Genomic DNA, 18,715 nt, shown 5'->3' with positions numbered 1-18,715 from the left:
GTGAAATTTAAACTCAGTCTTTAGTTCTGATGGCAAAACTTTAGTATTCTCTCTTGGTTTGCTTATTTTAGCACTTCTACCTCTTGTAGGGCTCTCCAGGTACTTCAGGACCTCCTGGCTCTTCAGGACCTCCTGGCTCCCCAGGACCTCAGGGCAGCACAGGCCAACCTGGAATTCGAGGCCAGACGGTAAAGTTCTTTGGAAATAACTGCAATCTTAATGGATCATGAAACTCAAAAGACTAACAGAAATAATATGTAATAAGATTCAATCCAGGCTATAAAATCCCAATAATGCAAACAACCAAAGCCAAGGACTTTATATCTGTGAAATGAAAAATTGAAGGATAGATTTGCAAAATCTACTTTTACATTCTGAGAAAGTAATTTATATAAGTATAACATAACCTACTTTAATACATGACTAAAATATCTTTGGGAAACTTAAAAAGGAGGATCATCATTTCAATTGTCTTTATTCATTTTCATAGGTAGTTTAATTTTTAAAAAGTATTTTATGCTCTCCTAACTTTTGGAGATCTTAGAGACATATGTTACTGATTTTTTTCTTTTTCTTTAAAATAGGTTAAATGGTTTATTTCAACATGTCTACTTTGGATCATAATCAATTTAATTTCCAAAGGGAATGAATTTCACTGAGGCAAAGATAATTCCTTTATCTCTACTGGTTTTAGGAGAAATACTTCAGTATCTCTGTTAGGGATGAATATCTTTGAGCCTTTGTGCTCACTTAAACATAATTTAACATGATTTTAATGAATACATTTAGTATATGACAACTAATATAGTACAAATAACAATTTAATATATTTCTTCTTAATTCTTCTTTGAGTGTATATTTTGTATTCTGCATTATCTAATTAATTTGATCTTCCATTGAAAGTTTTTTCAAGTGATTATTATTGATTTACTCTGTCTTCTGAGTATCACTGCTCTCATCACTGATTAAACTGAAGGAAAAGAGTCTTCATAAAATGTAAAGCAAGATTTTATTTTTATGAGAGAGGACACAGATAAAGGTTACAATTTGATCCTTGTTTACTTTGTCTCAAGCAGTAGAATTTCTAAAATTTCCATATAATGAACAAAGCTCTAAATAATTAATCCTTTTTCATGTTGGATGAACAAATCCATTCACTAAAACAATTTTCAGAGGCATTATCCATAGTTGTTATGATTAATTTTAATTTGAATCAAAGGAAAATGATAATTTCATACATGTAAAAGCTGTACAAGACAAATAATGGGATGTTTCACCAAACTGCACTGAGTTTCATGTGCACTCAATCCTCCCAGCTTTCAGGACTTTTCATGTATTTTATTTGAAAATCTTATTTAAGAAAAAGCTGGCTTTGGAGACAAGAAGAAATGAGTTCAGGTACTCTTTCTAACCCACTCTGTGATCAGGTATAAGTGCCTTGACCCCTCAGTGTTCTAGGAAACACCCTCAAACTGTAATTTTCAGAAAGATTGACATTCTGCATTACAAAACAAAAGAGAAAACAGACTGCATACTCCTGGATGGGGGGATGGGGATAGATTGGATATTCTTATCTTTATATCCCTGGCATACTAGTTTGCACCTAGTAAGTGCTTAATAAAGAAATATTTGTTGATTTGAATTGAAATAAGTGAGAGGAGTGCTTTCAAAATTATTCCTCATCCTACTACAAATATAGCCATTTGGACTGTTTTGTGCATTTGATTTCTTCTGACTATTAAGATTTTTATTTCAGGGAGATCCTGGAGTTCCGGGCTTTAAAGGAGAAGCGGGTCCCAAAGGTGAACCAGTAAGTCAAAAAATACTTGAAGTTCAAATCAGACCAGTTACTTTTCTATAACTGCATAGATTGACAATGATACAAATTTGAACCTGCTCAAAGAGGATTGAAAATATGTCATGTACTCAAAATTTAATAATTCAGTATAGTTTGGAATAGGATGGTTTATTGCATTCATCACCTTAAAACAATCATATACACCAAAGCCCAGTTTCACGTGTAATTTTTTATATCTTCCATAGGGCCCACATGGTATTCAGGGTCCAATAGGTCCAATTGGTGAAGAAGGAAAAAGAGGTCCCAGAGGAGACCCAGGAACGGTTGGTCCTCCAGGTCCAGTAGGAGAAAGGGTAAGGAGGATAAAACCAATCCTTTTAGGGACATGGGGAGATTCTATATGTATGTATGTATGTATGTATGTGTGTGTATATATATGTATATATGCATTATGCATACATTATTTATATGTTGTTTATATTATATAGTATGATATATTATAAAATATACAAATGCAGAATATATAACACATAAAATATATAATAGGTAATATAGTATGTAATCATATATATATATATTATATTGATTAGTCCTGTTGCTTAGTTCTTATACATAATAAGTCTAGAAACATAAGGTTGACTTAAAATTATTTTAGTAAAAAGTTAAAAGCCTTGCACATCTTGCAGAATTTTTGTTAGCAGTGCTCCTGAATTTTAAATGTCATTTTCTTCATCCAGGAATTTATTTGATTTTTTAAAAATTTGCAATTCCAACTTCTACATGAGCAAAATTAAGGTTTTTTAGAAATTCCTACATACTTTGAAAAACTGAAGTTGTTACTTTTAAAATATCTACTGAATAAGAAGAAAAAACACAAATTCAGAATGATTTCCAATGATTTTTAGGGCTCTCCTGGCAATCGTGGATTTCCTGGTTCTGATGGCTTACCTGGACCAAAGGTAAGGGAAACTGTTTAGTTAAAAAACCCTATCTTAAGAGAGTGGTATCCTCAGGTGTCATTCAATAGCAAATGAAGCAATTTCTAATGAAATTTAAAGTTCTTGATCCAGATTGTTATCAATGATGACGATGATGATGAAATATTTAATGCTTTAAGGTTTGCAGAGCACTTTATGTATGTTCTTTATTTGATCCTCACAACAACCCTGTGAGGTAGGTGCTATTATTATCTAGACGAAGAAATTGAGGCGGATTGAGTCTAAGGAATATGCCCAAGATGACCCAACTAGTGTGTATCTGAGGCACTATTTAAACTCAGGTCTTCCTGATTCCAAGTCTAGCACTCTATCTAGTGCACCACCTATCTGCCTTTAAGTTCATTCTTTCATCCATTGTCAGTAATTCTAGGACTAGTTCACTAGGAACACAAGCTAAATCTTGATTCTAAGGTCCAAGTGGCTACTAAATTGGGGAAGGAAGAAGAGACAAGTGGGAGACATATTTCAGGCATTCAAGAAATATCTATGGGCAGTTTTAATCCTGCCGATGGCAACCTCAGTTTGCCAACTATATTTTAAGTAAAATATAGAGCTGTTTCACATATTTGCCTTTTTTCTTTTTCCTTAACAGATAGGCACTTCGTTGATTTTGGTGATAAAAATTTAGGAATTACTTTTATAGCAATGAAATATGCATGCTTTTGTCCTAATTGTCCCGAAATCAGCCTGAGAATGAAATGTGAATGTAATATAAATTTGATTTCTAAACTAAAACCTTTCATCAGAATGGGAAGATGCCAAAGTATGAAGAGTTTGGGCTGTTAATCTATAAACAAAGACTTGTGGTTGCTGTTACTATGATGTTTCCACTTATGGATGCTGTTTCATTTTGTATAGGGAGCACAAGGAGAGCGTGGTCCAGCAGGCTCTTCAGGACCCAAAGGAGGTCAAGGTGATCCAGGTCGTACAGGTGAACCTGGTCTTCCAGGTGCAAGGGTAAGAAAATAGAAATTATTTTCTCTTTGGATATCTGTCAGTATTTTTGTTCTTTATGTTTTCAAAGTTACTGTATTTTAAAATGAGTCTTCATTCCACTGTATTTGCGCTTTCATCTTGGATTCAACATTTTCAAAATTAGTCATCTTCTCAATCACCTACCAGAAAGCCTTGTTTCAACATTTCCTAACTGAGAGATTCATTTGAAGAGAGAATATCTTTCTCCATACTCACATACTTTCTCCCCATTTCCCAGCAGTTTGTTTGATGAGTGATAGGGAATTAATATGCTATTTTGGAATATCATTGTGAAACTGCAGTTGGGAAGTACTTTGGAGGCTGTTCTATGAACCACAGGATTATTTTTAGTGTGCCTGTCAGAATTTCCACTTCTGTGATGGGTTTAAGCATGGAAAAAAATGGTACCAATTGATAGCACTTATTTACAAGTATTGTCTTATTTTCTCCTTACTACAACTCTATGAGATAGGTAGCTCAAGCATTATTATTCCCATTTTATAAGTGAGGAAACTGAGGCCTGATGATATTATAGATTAGCATGCCCAAGGTCATATAGCCTTAGAGTGTCAGGGATAGGATTTAAATTTATCTCTTCTACCAAGTTTTTGATGATGCCATACTGTGTCTCCACATAGAGCTTCTCTGTTAATCCATCCATAGTGGAGAAAACAGATTCTCTGCACCAAAGAAGGCATTTACCCAATAGAACATTAGATTTGGTCACTTAGAAATTTTATAGTATTTTGCAATTATAAGTCACAGTTAAAATCTATTGGGGTGACACTTCCTTTTGTTTGTTTTTTCATTTTTAGGGTCTGACTGGAAATCCTGGTGTTCAAGGTCCTGAAGGAAAACTTGGACCTTTGGTAAATAAGATGTTAATAGAAGGAAATTCATGACCATTAGCCTACTCTACATAAAGAGTGAAACATACATTTTATTTTGATGCTATTTGATCAACTGGATATTGACATTGTTTTCATGTGGAAAAACAAATCTTTTGGTTCTGTTTATTTTCAGATGGATTGAAAAGTTGGCCAAAAATTTGATGGACATAATGGCTTTAAAATATAGCTCTGGATATTGGTGGGAAGGTGGAGAATATTACATTTTCTTGATTTTGGTGATATCTATCTCTAGTGAAATTCTTATTTCATCATACACTCCTTATTTCATTCAGAGTAGAGATAATTAGGTGTAAAACTTGGCATCCGTTTAGAGAAACTTAAATGTCTAGACTTCCTATGTGAATTTGGGTATAAGTTTCAATGTGCTCATTCGTTCAACCTTTGGGAGAGTTTTAGTTCTCCTTATGTAACTTAGTGCCTTGATTCTTCATTATATTACATATATAACGTGGTATTCATTAAATTCAATTCAATAAACACTTATTAAGTCTCTGTGCCAGGTGAGAGACTGTGCTAAGTGCTGGAGACACCAAAAGAAGTAGAAGATAGACCCTGCCCTCATAGGAAAGACAATATGCAAACAAACGTATACAAAGCAAGCTATATATAGGATAAGTAGGAAATAATTCAAAGAGGGAAAGCATTGTAAATTAACAGAGTTTAAGAAAGGCTTCCTGGACAAGGTGGGATTTTATTTGGGACTTGATGGAAACCAGGGAGATCAATAGTCAGAGTGGAAGAGGGAGAGCATTCCAGGCATGGAACACAGGAGAGAAAATGCCAGGACCCAAGAGATAGAATGTCTTCTTCATGGAATAGCAAGGAGGACAGTGTGTTGGAGAGTAAGGTGTGAGAAGACTGGAAAGGTCATGACATAGGTCATGAAGGACTCTGAATGCCAAACAGAGCATTTACTGTTTGCTCCTGAAAGCAATAGGAAGCCACTGGGGTCTATTTAGTAGGATTTTAAGGAATTTGGTTTCCAGGCAGGAAAGAAAGGAAAAAATAATTATCTACTCATAGAGGGTACAGGAAATGGATGAAGAAATTTGGTTGCTTCTTGGGAACTAACTTGGGAGGATTGTACGTTGTGAATAGAAATGGTCCTGTGTTGGATTAAAAAGAGGAAGTTTAGGGTAAAAATAAAACTCAAAGAAAAAATGATCTTGAAAATTCCTAAACAAAACCTGAAAAAGTCCTGTTATGTCAAAGAAGCCCAGGTTTAACATTCTCAAAGACTATTTTTCTTGGAACTTGTGATATCTCTTAAATTGTCTAGAAGGAAAGGGAAAGTAGAAAAGGAAGAGATAGTGAAAGTGGTAGGAATATAAGTGCCCTTCAGAGTCATAGCCCTGGAGTCAGAGATTGACAGCTTAATTGAAACAGATCTAAAGTCTAGGATAGGATCCAGAAAGGTTTTAGAAGTCCCCCAAATCTCCTAAAGCTTTGAGACTTCTACTTGTGTCCTATCTATATCATGAACATTTTCAGGCTGATACTGTGCAGAGATTATCCAGCCTTGATTTGATTTTGTGTAACTCCTTAGAAACCAGGTTTTCCAATACAGATATAGTAACAGCCTTTATGCTTCTGTTTATCACATAGATTCGAATTCTCCCCCTTTCCCCAACAAAGCAACATATAATGAAAACCTACAGTAATATTTTAAGCCCAGATTGTGTTTATCATATGCACTAATACCCATAATTTTAAAGGTGTTCCATTGTGATTTCATTTGCTTTGTCACTCTTTTGCATATAATATCATTAAAGGCATTGTCTGAGACAACTGACATCTATTTTCAAACACTGGGTGAAACTAGTCCCTGGAAATTACTATTAGAGGAAATGAATGTATGCTCACCTGAACACTCCGTGTTTAATTTGGAAACTTTGCATATAAAATTTAGGCTCTGGTGATTCTAGAAATATTACTTTTTGATTAATCCACCCAGAAGTTCTACAAAAGGAACAGAATAAAGTGGTCTTCGTAGAAAGGGAAATTAAATTTTTAAAATATCTTGGCACTGATTGATTTTTGCTGTGATAAGTTATCTGTGGTAATAAGAATGAGGTGTCAGCTATTTTTTCTGATTTTTAAAAACATTTTTATTTAAAATTTTGAGTTCCAAATTCTCTCTCTCCCTTCCTCTCCTCCATCTTCTCTCCTTGAGTCAGTAAGCAAGCAGATATAGATAATATGCGGGCAATTACGTAAAACAAGATGTCAGCTATTTTAAAATTTAGATAACTGCTATGAAACCATAGGTTACAATATGGTTTTAAGAATTACTTGAAAATAACTATATTAAAAATGTTTGACAAAGCACATGGGATATTTTTATAGGGTGCTCCAGGAGAAGATGGTCGTCCTGGCCCTGCAGGCTCAATAGGAATTAGAGGACAGCCTGGTAGTATGGGCCTCCCTGGTCCCAAAGGTAGCAGCGTAAGTACAGTTTATAGTATGTATTATTTGTTCATTAAAAACCTCATTTTGACATCCAACATTTTTAAGGAAAATGATTATTGTGTAAACAGCTTCTGTTTATGCATTAGGGAGATCCTGGAAAACCTGGAGAAGCTGGAAATGCTGGTGTCCCAGGACAGAGGGTGTGTATCAATTTCCTGACTTTCAGCTGAATCACCTTCAGTTTTAATGTCTTTGTTTTGCATTGCAAGTACATTACCTTACAAGTTTTCACTGTGTGATTTTAGGGAGCTCCAGGCAAAGATGGTGAAGTTGGTCCGTCAGGTCCTGTGGGACCCTCTGTGAGTAAGCTCTAAATAGTTGAGTTTTAAAAATAATACTTCATATTTTAATTATGAGAGGTCAACTTTCATGAAATTTTATAGTGAAATATTTATTAAATCATTTCATTTTATGTTGTGAGTTTCTTTTGTTACAAATTCTAAGAATTTTCCTAGATTTTTTTAAAAATCTCACTACTACTTTGAAACAAGACAAAGAATAATATCTTTTTTGTGTTATAGTTTATGGATCTGCAAAATGAGAGCAGATCATTTTATTACAAGCATAACAAGATATTTGAATTCATGGTAAAATGTAGTTCATATTTGTCAGATACATGCTATTTTTCCTCAGATATACCCTTACTGCTCAAGGGCTTTCCCTGGATTTTAATAATAATAATTTTAGAAAGGTAGCACAGAGTAGCAGATCCATCCAGGTCCTACTTCTGGCATCGCACTCTAACAATGAATGTGTAGGTCCATATTATGATAATATTTTGCTGCCCTATATTTTCACACTTAGATGTTAACTTTTCTTTCTTTAGTTATTTTCTTGGTTTTCAAGTCCTGATTAATGATGTATTTTAGTACTCAACAGTAGAATGTGGTAGGAGGTGTTAAACTTTTAAATTGAAAGTGGAGAAATGGTAAAAGGGAGTAATTTTCACATAAATGTAGAGATTCTGTCTTTGTAAATTTCTGGTTGACTCTACTTACTCATGCTTGGAACTAAAATGACTGAAATAAAAGTTATGTTGGGAAATTGGGAAAATGTTGATTTTTTAAAACTTGAAGGAAAAAAACATTTACTAGGCTTTTGAAAAGTTTCACTCTAAGAGAAACTTCAAAGACTGTTCTTTGATAACGTTGATTTTACTTTATCATATCTAGCTAAACTCAAAAAAAATGTTGTTGGAAAAAGTACAAAGGAAATGTCTACGCCTATTGGCATGTTTAACCAGAGGACATGTCTAAGGAATCCAGCTGTGCTCATGTTATTATTTCTTTTATTACTTAGGGTCTAGCAGGGGAACGAGGAGAGCAAGGCCCTCCAGGCCCTACAGGTTTTCAGGTGTGCCATTATGTGATTTTTTTTTTTCATTTCTCATGTCATTAATTAAATGGTTAATGTTTTTAAATGTAATTAGATATAGTAGAATATTAAGTTCTTTTATTTTACAAATTATTTTCCAAGAACATATGGGTTTATTCTAAGAATTGCTAAATAAAAGAGAACTAACTAATATTCTTTATGCCTTAAGGTTTATCAGATAACTTTAGACCTCAGGGCCCATATACATTTATTGGCTCACTGTATAAGACTTCAAAATTCTTGGATAAATCAGAGGTGAAAAATATTACAGAATTAGTGGTTCTCTAATATTCTGAGAAAACTTACTAATTTTATTCACTTCAAATTCAGAAGCAGCATAGCAGTGGAAGGAGTGATGGATTTAGTCAGAAGACCCTGGTCAAATCTCAACTTTGTTATTTTTTTGTATGACCTTGGACAAGTCATTTGACTTTTTCTAAGACCCAGTTTTCTCATCTGTAACATTAGGAGGGTGTTAAACTAATGACCTCCATGGTCCCTTCCTAGTACCCAATAAGAGATTATAGAGAAAAGAACATTTTATCAGAGTGTCATCCTTATTAGCTAAAATGGAATCTCATAATGAGAATCTGGCCATAGTATTCTGACTCAAATATGTATCTGTGGTTTTTGTTTTTACTTTAGTGTGTTTCTGGGTAATATCTTACTTGAATATCTAATGATAGAAGTTCTATGCATGGTGAAGGTGAATTATTACAATCTGTGCTCCCTTAAAGATTTACATGTTCACAGGGACCTTCCTAATTTTGTTTTTCTTTTAGGGGTTACCTGGTCCTCCAGGTCCTCCAGGAGAAGGTGGGAAGCCAGGTGACCAGGTATTTTTAAACCTTAAATATTTATTAAGCTCTACCCAAAGCTACTTGGTTTCTGTTATTGCAGAGCCAATACATTTTATCTCTTAAATGACTTTCTTTCCTATGAGTTACTACTGTGTCAGGATGACAAGATACCAGTTTGACAAATACATAGCCAAAACCTTTCTAGCAGTTATCAGTTTTCTGCACTAGTCCAAAAAAGTTATTATGAAAGGCTCAATTTCCAACAGTAATTTTACAGTTCTCATTTTTGTCCTTTTTGCTTCACTTCCTTTGATTTTAAGATCATTAAGCCCAAATGAATAAAGTGAAAGAAAGATCTGTCTTTTTGAGAGATCTGCAATTACATTACCATTAGCAGCAGCTAATGGTCAATAAGTATTGTGACTATAAGCTTCATAGATTAAGCTTTGCAACCAGGGACTTGATTGTTCTTTTTACCTCCAAATGAAATCAGTATAATTAAGCATTAAAAAATTTCTATCATCTGAGTATAACTAAAGTCAACAAGCATTTATGGATCATCTGCTATCAAGAATTTTTAGTATCAATGAAATGTATCTCTCAGATTGCACAAATGTATATAGTTATACTTCATTAATTCAGTGAAGTGATTAAATTGCCATATGCACATTTAAGCAAATCAGGACTGTATTCTGGAAAGATTTCTCTTTATTTTCCAGTGCAATGTGATATATTTAGTGTTCTCTATTCTCTCTGTCCTCTATTCTTTTCTTTTATAGGGTGTTCCTGGAGATCCAGGAGCAGTTGGTCCTTTAGGTCCTCGAGTAAGTATGTTTCCTATCTTGGTTGACTTTGAATTTTTATTTTCTCTGCTGTCTTCAGTCTCCTTGACCTCTTTTTGCTTCCCTTTCTCTTTTTTTCCTTCATCTTCCTCTTTCTCTTACTCCTCCTTACCTCATTTTCCTCCTCTTCTTCCTCCTCCATCTCCATCATCTGTTCCATTTTCCTTCTTCTGACTAGGTCTCTTTGCAAGTGCAGATGTTACTCACAGGCTGTATCTCACTATTGATTGGTATGAGAGATTTCCAGGTTTCTAACCATGACTAGTTCTGCCTCACTTAAGAATATCATGGATACCTGCTCCTGGGGGCTAATCATAGTAATGCTTAACTTACTGCCAGCACTCAATTTGCACAGCCTAGTGCAGCTCAGAACTCTGAAGCTTGAGAGATGCATCAGGTTCTGACTGTCCATTAGTTAAGATTACAGGCACAGGCTATCATTCCCTCTTGATAACATCTTTTCTTTTTAAATCAGCACTTTTCATTCTTTTATTTATTGTTTGTAATAAATGCTAAATATTGCCAGATGAAAATCTATTTTATGGGACATTTTGTCCTGTGAAACTGTCTTGCTTTGTTTAAGTTGATTTTCTTATGGCTAGATGAGTAAGTCTGGCCAAATTATTTTTCTGTGCTATTTTTTCAGAAGTGAAAATATTTATTCAGAATGCTACAAAATATGTTGATAAAGTACATAGATAAAATATGAGATTATTTTATATATTTAGGGAGAACGTGGCAATCCAGGGGAAAGAGGTGAACCTGGAATAACAGGACTTCCAGGTGAAAAGGGGATGGCTGGAGGTCATGGTCCTGATGGTCCCAAGGTAAACAATAAAATATTTATTTACCTAATGTAAAGTTGTTTTTAAAAATATGATACAATAACCATATGGGAGTAGTTAAATATATTTGTTTTGATTATATAATTAATGACAAACCATAGAATGTGCAAAATATTTTAAATATATCAATAAATTAAATCCATTTCTTTAAAATATCTCCAAGAGTTGATAATATGTATTCCTAGTAATAACTTCCAATAGAAGAAAAAAGACATTTTAGAATAGCGTAGTTTATTACAATACTTTTCCAATGATTGAGGGTAATTTTTCCCCCTTGTCTCAACTCCCATGACACTAAAGATATGAGTACATGCTTTTCTAAACCCAAGCATTTATACAGTGAACTATGTGAAGCAAAAATATGTTCTCTCCCCTTGGGTGCCATTTTGTGACTAGCTGGAGAGCACATGGCCAACATCTGCACAGTCATCCTCTGATTCTAACAAATGGTCTTGACTGTGTCTAATATACTCCATTGTAATCACTCAGGCAGTGCATAAAATTTTAAATTCCCCTGTCATTGAAGCGTGTGAAAAAATGATACCAATAGAGCTTCCTTTCCCTTTTATTACTAAAGAAAACTTTGCAAATGTATTTCTTCTTATTTCTAGTCTCCAACAGTCCCCAAAGAAAGAAAGAACATATATGTCAAAAATATTACTTTTTTCCCTCAAGTGGTCAAGGATATTTTTCCAAATGGATAATGTAAACATCTGAATGAAATCATCAAATTTTGTTCATTTAGGGTAGCCCGGGACCCAGTGGGACTCCTGGTGATGCAGGTCCTCCTGGACTTCAAGGTATGCCAGGAGAAAGAGGAATTGCTGGAACCCCTGGCCCAAAGGGAGACAGAGTAAGACTGACTAATTTTGTTCATTCAGCACTCTCTTATAGAGACTGTTTGACTCCAAACTTTTATTCCTGACTATTCTATTTTATTCTTGACTACTGTGAACAAGCGGTAGGTAATACAGCCTTTTGGTTGATTTTCACAGGGTGGTTTAGGGGAGAAAGGTGCTGAAGGAACAGCTGGAAATGATGGTGCAAGAGTAAGTAATATCTTCCCTTTGCTAGGTACTATTTTTAGACCTCCATTACTGTCTTATTTTGCAAAATAGTTTTGACCATAATTCATTTATCATTGGAATTGAAGAATTATTTTAAAAAATAAGCATAGAAGCACTTTATCCAGTTAGTAAATCCAGGAAATAAGATTTTGTAAGCCTTCAAAGAGAGCTTGACTTTTGAACTTGCCATATTTAAGGAGCTGCAAAACCTTTTTCTTAGCATATTAGATGATTTAAAAGTCATTTAGTTCTCTTTCCTGTTTCATTATCAGTAGACTTGGGAGGAAAGGTTTGATTTCTGAATCAGCATGCCATGCTATGGAGCTTGACATGGAGCCATTCAATGTAATAAAAGCCAAGTACTGTAGAACTTTAGAGTTTGTCCCTGAAAAAATTTAACTTATAAATTATGTTCATTAATATTCTTAGAAGTTGGATGTGGGGAGAATTCCATTTCATAACTAGTCATCATGGATACCTTCAATATGAAATTAAAGAAGTGATGATGTGTGACCTGAAAACATTTGCTTAGACTTTTTTTTATTAATGTCATATCAAAAATTGAAATCTTGTTATGAGCTGCAGAATAGAATTGAATGTAATTGCAGTTCCAAAGTCAAATTTAACCAGATATGGATTACACAGTGGAAGTGCTACTCAGAGTAGCTAACTCATCCAATATTTCCTGGAATATTCTTAGATTTCAGAAGCATTATTTCTGTTTCAACATACCTTTTTTTTTTGCTATTTGCTCTCATGCTACTTACTCCTCAGTATATTTATATTGCGATAGCAATTGAAAATAAACAAAAAGATAGACAACCAATGATGTAAAGTCCATGTACTACATCAGAGTCTGCTTCAGACTGAGTAAAGAGCACAAAATAAAAGGTGACAATTAAAGATATTTTGTCCATAATCATTCATTAGTAACATTCCAAAAAGACAAAAGTATCCTGCAACCTTTTAGATGACTAGATCATGAATGTAATGAAATGTCAGCATTTTTTTTGTGGTCCCAACATCTAGATAAAAATGATCAAAATCATCCCTGATAGCTCCTCTGTTATAGTATTGAAGTCTTAAATTATCACCATTCTTGAGTAAGTAATGGGGTGATATTTCAGAGTGGTGCTTTGGCATTTTTCTTCAGAGAAAGGAAAAATGGCTAAGTGCATGTATGTTGACAGATGGACCGACAGCTATATGTTACACTGGTGTTTAAAATTCTATTCCAATGGAAAGGCAAACTTAATAAGTTCAGCACTTCAGGAATTGCTGCAATCTCCTGCAGTGAAAATGATAAATTGTTCTGAGTAAAGAAGCAGTTTGGATCAATTACAATACTTTCGGAATCAGGGATAAATGAAGACATGTTTTAAAAGAGTTTTCTTGATATGAATAAATGTCTTCCTAAGTAATGAAGAGACTTTTATGTTTAATTAGAACCATTAAGAAGAAGAATTAGAAAGGTAGAAGAATGATATACTACCAAGTATCCTGGGAACAGGCAAAGATTTCTGACATTCATGCTCGAAATACAAACTTATAGAAAAAACTTAAAAGTTTCCTTAGTAATGCAAGGAGAAATTAAATGATGAAGAAAAGCTGGTGTGGCTTTTTATAGACAGCTATGAGCAGAAAGATGTTTTAGGAAGAGTTCAAATATAGTTTGAAGTGAGAGTCTTCTGCTATTGGTCAGAATGACCTAGATTTTATTCTGAAGGCTTCAATTCTTATATACTTGCATCTGCAAATTGGCTGTTCTTCGTAGCCAAGGAATTATCTTACTTGTCATATGACAAAAGTGGTGAAAGTGAATACCTAATTCCATTTATTTTCCAATTTAAAGTTGGAAAAGAAGACTACAGAAAGAAACTCAATTTAGAAAATGGATATGAGCTTGAAGAAGTACTTAGGTTACTCTGTACTCAAATTTCAAAAAATGTTTATGGAAGGTTAGATTGATAATCAAGCCATTTGATAATCTTTCATAAACCTCCCTGTGATCAAGATAAAGATATGTGGCCTGGATGATAAGACATTTAATCAGAATGAGAACTGGTTGATTGGGTTTCAAAAAAGGATGGCTAAGAATGTTAACCTGGGAGTGGTTATCTGGTACTACAAGAATCTGTCCTTTTTTCTTCCACTGTATATCATATTTACCAAAGATCAGAAATGGTATGCTTGTCAAATTTATGGATGATGTAATTAAAGGTGTAGATGACAGAAGCAGAGTTCAAAATCATCTCTAAAGGCTAAAATAATGGGTCAAATTTGATGAGATAAAGTTTAACATAAATAAACATAGCATCCTAAATGAGTTTAAAGAATCAGCTGTAAAGAAATGAGTAGGAAATAGTTGGTTAGAGAGCATTCATGTTAGAAAGATCTAGAAGCTTTAGCATATTACAAATTTGATTTAAGTAAATAGTGTGACCTAGCAGTCAAGAAGAAGGTTTATTTGGATCCTGGGTTAGGTTAAAAGAAGAGCATCTTAAAAAGAGAAAGCTATCTGCCCTAGGTTAAGTACCATACTTATATTTGGGAATCACATTTTAGGAAAGAAATTGCTAAAGTAAAACATTTTCAGATGATTGAGACCAAGATTGTGAGGGGACTCTAAATTATGTAATATGAGGAAGACTTGAGGGAACTGGCATCATTTAGCCTATTTTAGTCTGGGAGTGAGATCTTAGAGTACAGACAGTATATTTCAAGTATTAAAAGGCTGGGGCATGGTAGAGGGATGAAATTTACTTAGGTTAGGTAGAAGTAAGACCCTAGAAGGGAGGAAAAATGTCATTAATAGAAATTTTAAAGAACAGTAAAGTTTCACATAAGGGAAGATGTGTTAATTAGAGCTCTCTAGCACTGGAAGGGAGTACCTTGGTAAATAGTGGGTTTGTTTCTTAGTGTTTCTTTGTGTCTTATGGAAAAAGGTCCTCATGCTGGATATACTCCATAAGATTCTTGCTCTGGTGATATTCAAATGATCTTTGAGTACCCTTCCTACTGCCACATACTCCCATGGTGAAGTGCATTTCTTTAGAGTAAATGCATAAAAGTCAATTAACACAGGACTGTTGAGCTGAATTGGGGTAAAGGAGATTATCACTGGCAATGACTGAAGAAAAATCTTTTAGTTTAGACAGAAAAAGAAAAGAGAATCTTCAGAGAAGATCATTCACAGTATATAGCAAGCATAGTTTAAGTGACTCAGGAAGGGTATTCAAAAGATATCAACCTTGCCTTCAGTCATGGAGATTTCTGTGAGTCCTGGTCTTTAAACTACTACTGTTCTGTTATTTACCAGGGTCTTCCAGGTCCCTTAGGTCCTCCTGGTCCTGCGGGCCCTACTGGAGAAAAGGTAAAACATTTTTTACTTTTGTATATTTTATAACCTTATGAAAGAAGCATCTTTTTTTTTTCATTTCTGTGAATCTTTCAGGTGGTAAAACTTTGGAAATGACCATCTAAAATTTTATTTTCCAGGGTGAACCTGGCCCTCGAGGATTAGTTGGCACTCCTGGCTCTCGTGGAACTCCAGTAAGTAAAAATGTTTTTATCTTCTTGGATGTAAATGTTAGCACAACATGGCCAATAAGGAAATATCTTTTCGTGACTTTACTTGTATTGAGTTGAGTAGTTTTTCAGTTGTGTCCAATTCTTTGTGACCCCCCCTTTTGGAGTTTTCTTGGCAAAGACACTTGAGTGGTTTGCCATTTCCTTCTCTACCTCACTTTACAGATGAGGAAACTTGGGCAAAAAGGGTTAAATAACTTGTTCAGGGTCACACAGCTAGTGTCTAAGGCTGGATTTGAAACCAGGAAGAATTATCTTCCTGACTCCAGGCTGGTTCTATCCACTGTGCCACCTAGCTGCCCTTACACTTGTATAGCTTATATCAGACTGCTTGCCTCCTCAATGAGGAGAGTAGGGAGGGAAAGAAGGAGGGAGAAAATTTGGAATTCAAAATTTTTTTAAAATGTTAAAAATCATTTTTACATATAACTGGAAAAACAATAGAATTTAAAAAATGTATATGTGAGCAATTAAGTATTCTACTTGATGTCTGTATCAATGAAGACAATATTTGGGGAATGGAGAGTTGTGATAATGATCTGATTCCCTGTAAATTTCTGCTCGCCAATTGCCTGTCTTATAGTCAGCTTCTACATAATTTAACAAATAAAATGTTGTCATGTTGAAATGGACTATTCTGCATATATATGTATGTATAAGTATGTATGTATATACATGCAGTAGATTAGGTTAAATTCTTAAGAAAAAAAATTAACCTGCCATTTTCTCATATAGACAAAGTCACAGTACCTGAAGAACTTGTGGTCTAAAATCGTTAAAATATTGAATTGGTTTCTTTTAATATTTGAGCTGCATTATCATTTTCATTATCAATGGATGGCATAAAATGATTTTATTTTGGGGATTTTTATAGGGAAAGAAAAGCATCCCCCCAAAATCAAAGAATTTATTATTATGAGATAGATGGACTGAATATAAATTGCTTTTGCTCCATTAAAATGCTATCATAGGTCTTGAAAACAGCATAAATATTTTATCTAACATGTATTTATGTTGGTACTTACCCATAACCAAGGGAAATATAAGTTGATCTGTGGACAGCTCAAGAAATAGATGTAAAGCATATACTAAGTCCAAGTAATGTCTAAGCTAATTTGTTTCAAAAAATCAATTCAGTTATTTGACGTCAGGTAGAACAAACTGTGGGCCAATGAACTTTTAAAAATTTACTTTCGCGAATTCTTTTTAGTATCATTTAGATATATGATTAGATAGATGTAAAATTCTTTGATATTCTTGAACTGGATTTCCCCCCAAGATTTGCTCTCAACCATTTATTCTTTCTCTTCTTTTGATGGCCTCTAAAAATAATGAGGTTGGTCATAAAAACAATAACTCATATTTCTATTGCTGAGTGCTTACAGTACAAATCTTCATAGTTTTTAAAATACATGAGGGCTATTGATCATTTTTATGTTTCTTCTTAGGGTTCTCGTGGTGAAAATGGCCCAACTGGTGCTGTTGGTTTTGCTGGACCTCCGGTAAGACATTTCCATATTTCTAATAATGGAATTATAATTTCCTTGCCACTTGAGTTTCATAAAATCAGATTTTAGGTCTAGAAAGGACTTTAGACAATAGCTCATCCAACCAAGTGATTTTATGTAGGCAGAGACTTAGGCTTGGAATTTCTGATTTTCCCAAACTGTGGCAGTAGTGACAGGATGAGGATTCAAGTCCATATCCTGTGACTCTAAAACAATTACTCTTTACACTGCATCATGTTATTTAATGAAATCTGATATATCATTTTCATTTTTTGAAAGTTAAAGGAGTCCTAAAGAGCTTTGTGGCTTTCCAGAGTGCATATTCTTGTTTTCTTGTGGCATTCTCTGAGAATGATACTAAAGAATTGAGCTAATTAAATCTTTTCCGTTTGGAAGATTGACCTTGAGTTTTACAGATTCATTTTATCCAACTTCCATTGGCCCTCACTGAAGGGAGGCGGTATTTTTATTCCTCCCCAATTGATTCCTCATCTTATTCCCTACAGAAGCTATTCCAAACTTTCTCTTGCCTCCTCATCCTTGTCCCCTCCCACCTAGATGAGGATGTCACCTTTTCCCCATTGTCCTTATCTCAGTACTTCTTGAGATCATCTCCCACTTTTCCTCCATTTGCCCCAAACTCTAGAAATGGTTCTTCTATTCAACCAGGCCATCTCTTTTACATACGAAATCAGTCTCCTTCTCTCCCTACCATCTTCTCCAGGTGATTGCATCTTTAAAAATCTCTCTCTCTCCCCTTTCCTACCTCCTTCTTCCTTTCCCTCTTCGTCCCCACTCCATATTTTTACGTAGTGGTTTTATTCATTTCATATTTATGCCATATACATTTATATATGTATATATATATTCAATTTTCATGCACATTTCATCTACCTCATTAGAATGTAAGATCCTTATGAATAAGGATTGTTTCATTCTTTCATAAAAGTGGGTGAGTTCAAAGGCAAAAACCAATGAATCTTTACCCTCAAAAACTTATATTTTATTGAATGTACTGTGCCTTCTAAAATGTTTGTTAGGACTATTATGAATTAAAGGATTTTTATACGTCCAGGAAATGAATTTTCATTTTAAAATAATATTTTACATAGGGTCCTGATGGACAGCCAGGTGTAAAAGGTGAACCTGGAGAACCTGGACAGAAAGGTGATGCGGGATCCCCTGGGCCCCAAGGTCTTGCAGGATCCCCAGGCCCACATGTGAGTAAAAGAGGGTAATGGGGAAAGATCAATATTCTAAGACAAATCATTCTATTTGACTCATTTTACTGTTTAATACAATGCTTTTTTTTGTTCCTACTTAGGGTCCCAATGGTGTTCCTGGACTGAAGGGTGGTCGAGGTACTCAGGGTCCTCCCGTAAGTAGATTTGAGATTTGCTAAATTGTGAGCTAATAGCACAGGATAGCCTCCTAGGACCTAGTATTAATTGGTAGTTGTCTTAATCCTGTTTTAGTGAATCACTTATTTATCTACGCTGAATACATATGTTATAGGAGCTTCCAGCTACATGTGAAATGG

General features: G+C 34.4%; 1 protein-coding gene across 2 annotated transcripts in view; it reads left to right on the top strand.

Annotated features, from left to right (window-relative positions):
• The window catches only part of COL5A2 (collagen type V alpha 2 chain), a 194,778-nt gene that overhangs the window by 142,878 nt on the left and 33,185 nt on the right, over window positions 1-18,715 (top strand). For both annotated transcript variants that reach the window (XM_072612632.1, XM_072612633.1), the window contains 20 exons: window positions 90-188; window positions 1,757-1,810; window positions 2,044-2,151; window positions 2,704-2,757; window positions 3,655-3,753; window positions 4,587-4,640; window positions 7,029-7,127; window positions 7,238-7,291; window positions 7,397-7,450; window positions 8,451-8,504; window positions 9,308-9,361; window positions 10,105-10,149; window positions 10,896-10,994; window positions 11,758-11,865; window positions 12,008-12,061; window positions 15,399-15,452; window positions 15,578-15,631; window positions 17,116-17,169; window positions 18,288-18,395; window positions 18,500-18,553. In XM_072612632.1, coding sequence (XP_072468733.1) covers window positions 90-188; window positions 1,757-1,810; window positions 2,044-2,151; window positions 2,704-2,757; window positions 3,655-3,753; window positions 4,587-4,640; window positions 7,029-7,127; window positions 7,238-7,291; window positions 7,397-7,450; window positions 8,451-8,504; window positions 9,308-9,361; window positions 10,105-10,149; window positions 10,896-10,994; window positions 11,758-11,865; window positions 12,008-12,061; window positions 15,399-15,452; window positions 15,578-15,631; window positions 17,116-17,169; window positions 18,288-18,395; window positions 18,500-18,553 — 1,413 coding nt within the window. The remainder of the gene's footprint in view (window positions 1-89; window positions 189-1,756; window positions 1,811-2,043; window positions 2,152-2,703; window positions 2,758-3,654; window positions 3,754-4,586; window positions 4,641-7,028; window positions 7,128-7,237; window positions 7,292-7,396; window positions 7,451-8,450; window positions 8,505-9,307; window positions 9,362-10,104; window positions 10,150-10,895; window positions 10,995-11,757; window positions 11,866-12,007; window positions 12,062-15,398; window positions 15,453-15,577; window positions 15,632-17,115; window positions 17,170-18,287; window positions 18,396-18,499; window positions 18,554-18,715) is intronic.

Source organism: Notamacropus eugenii, chromosome 5 (assembly GCF_028372415.1).
Source record: "Notamacropus eugenii isolate mMacEug1 chromosome 5, mMacEug1.pri_v2, whole genome shotgun sequence".
Classification (NCBI taxonomy): Eukaryota; Metazoa; Chordata; class Mammalia; order Diprotodontia; family Macropodidae; genus Notamacropus; species Notamacropus eugenii.
This window is presented reverse-complemented; position numbering and strand designations above follow the sequence as displayed.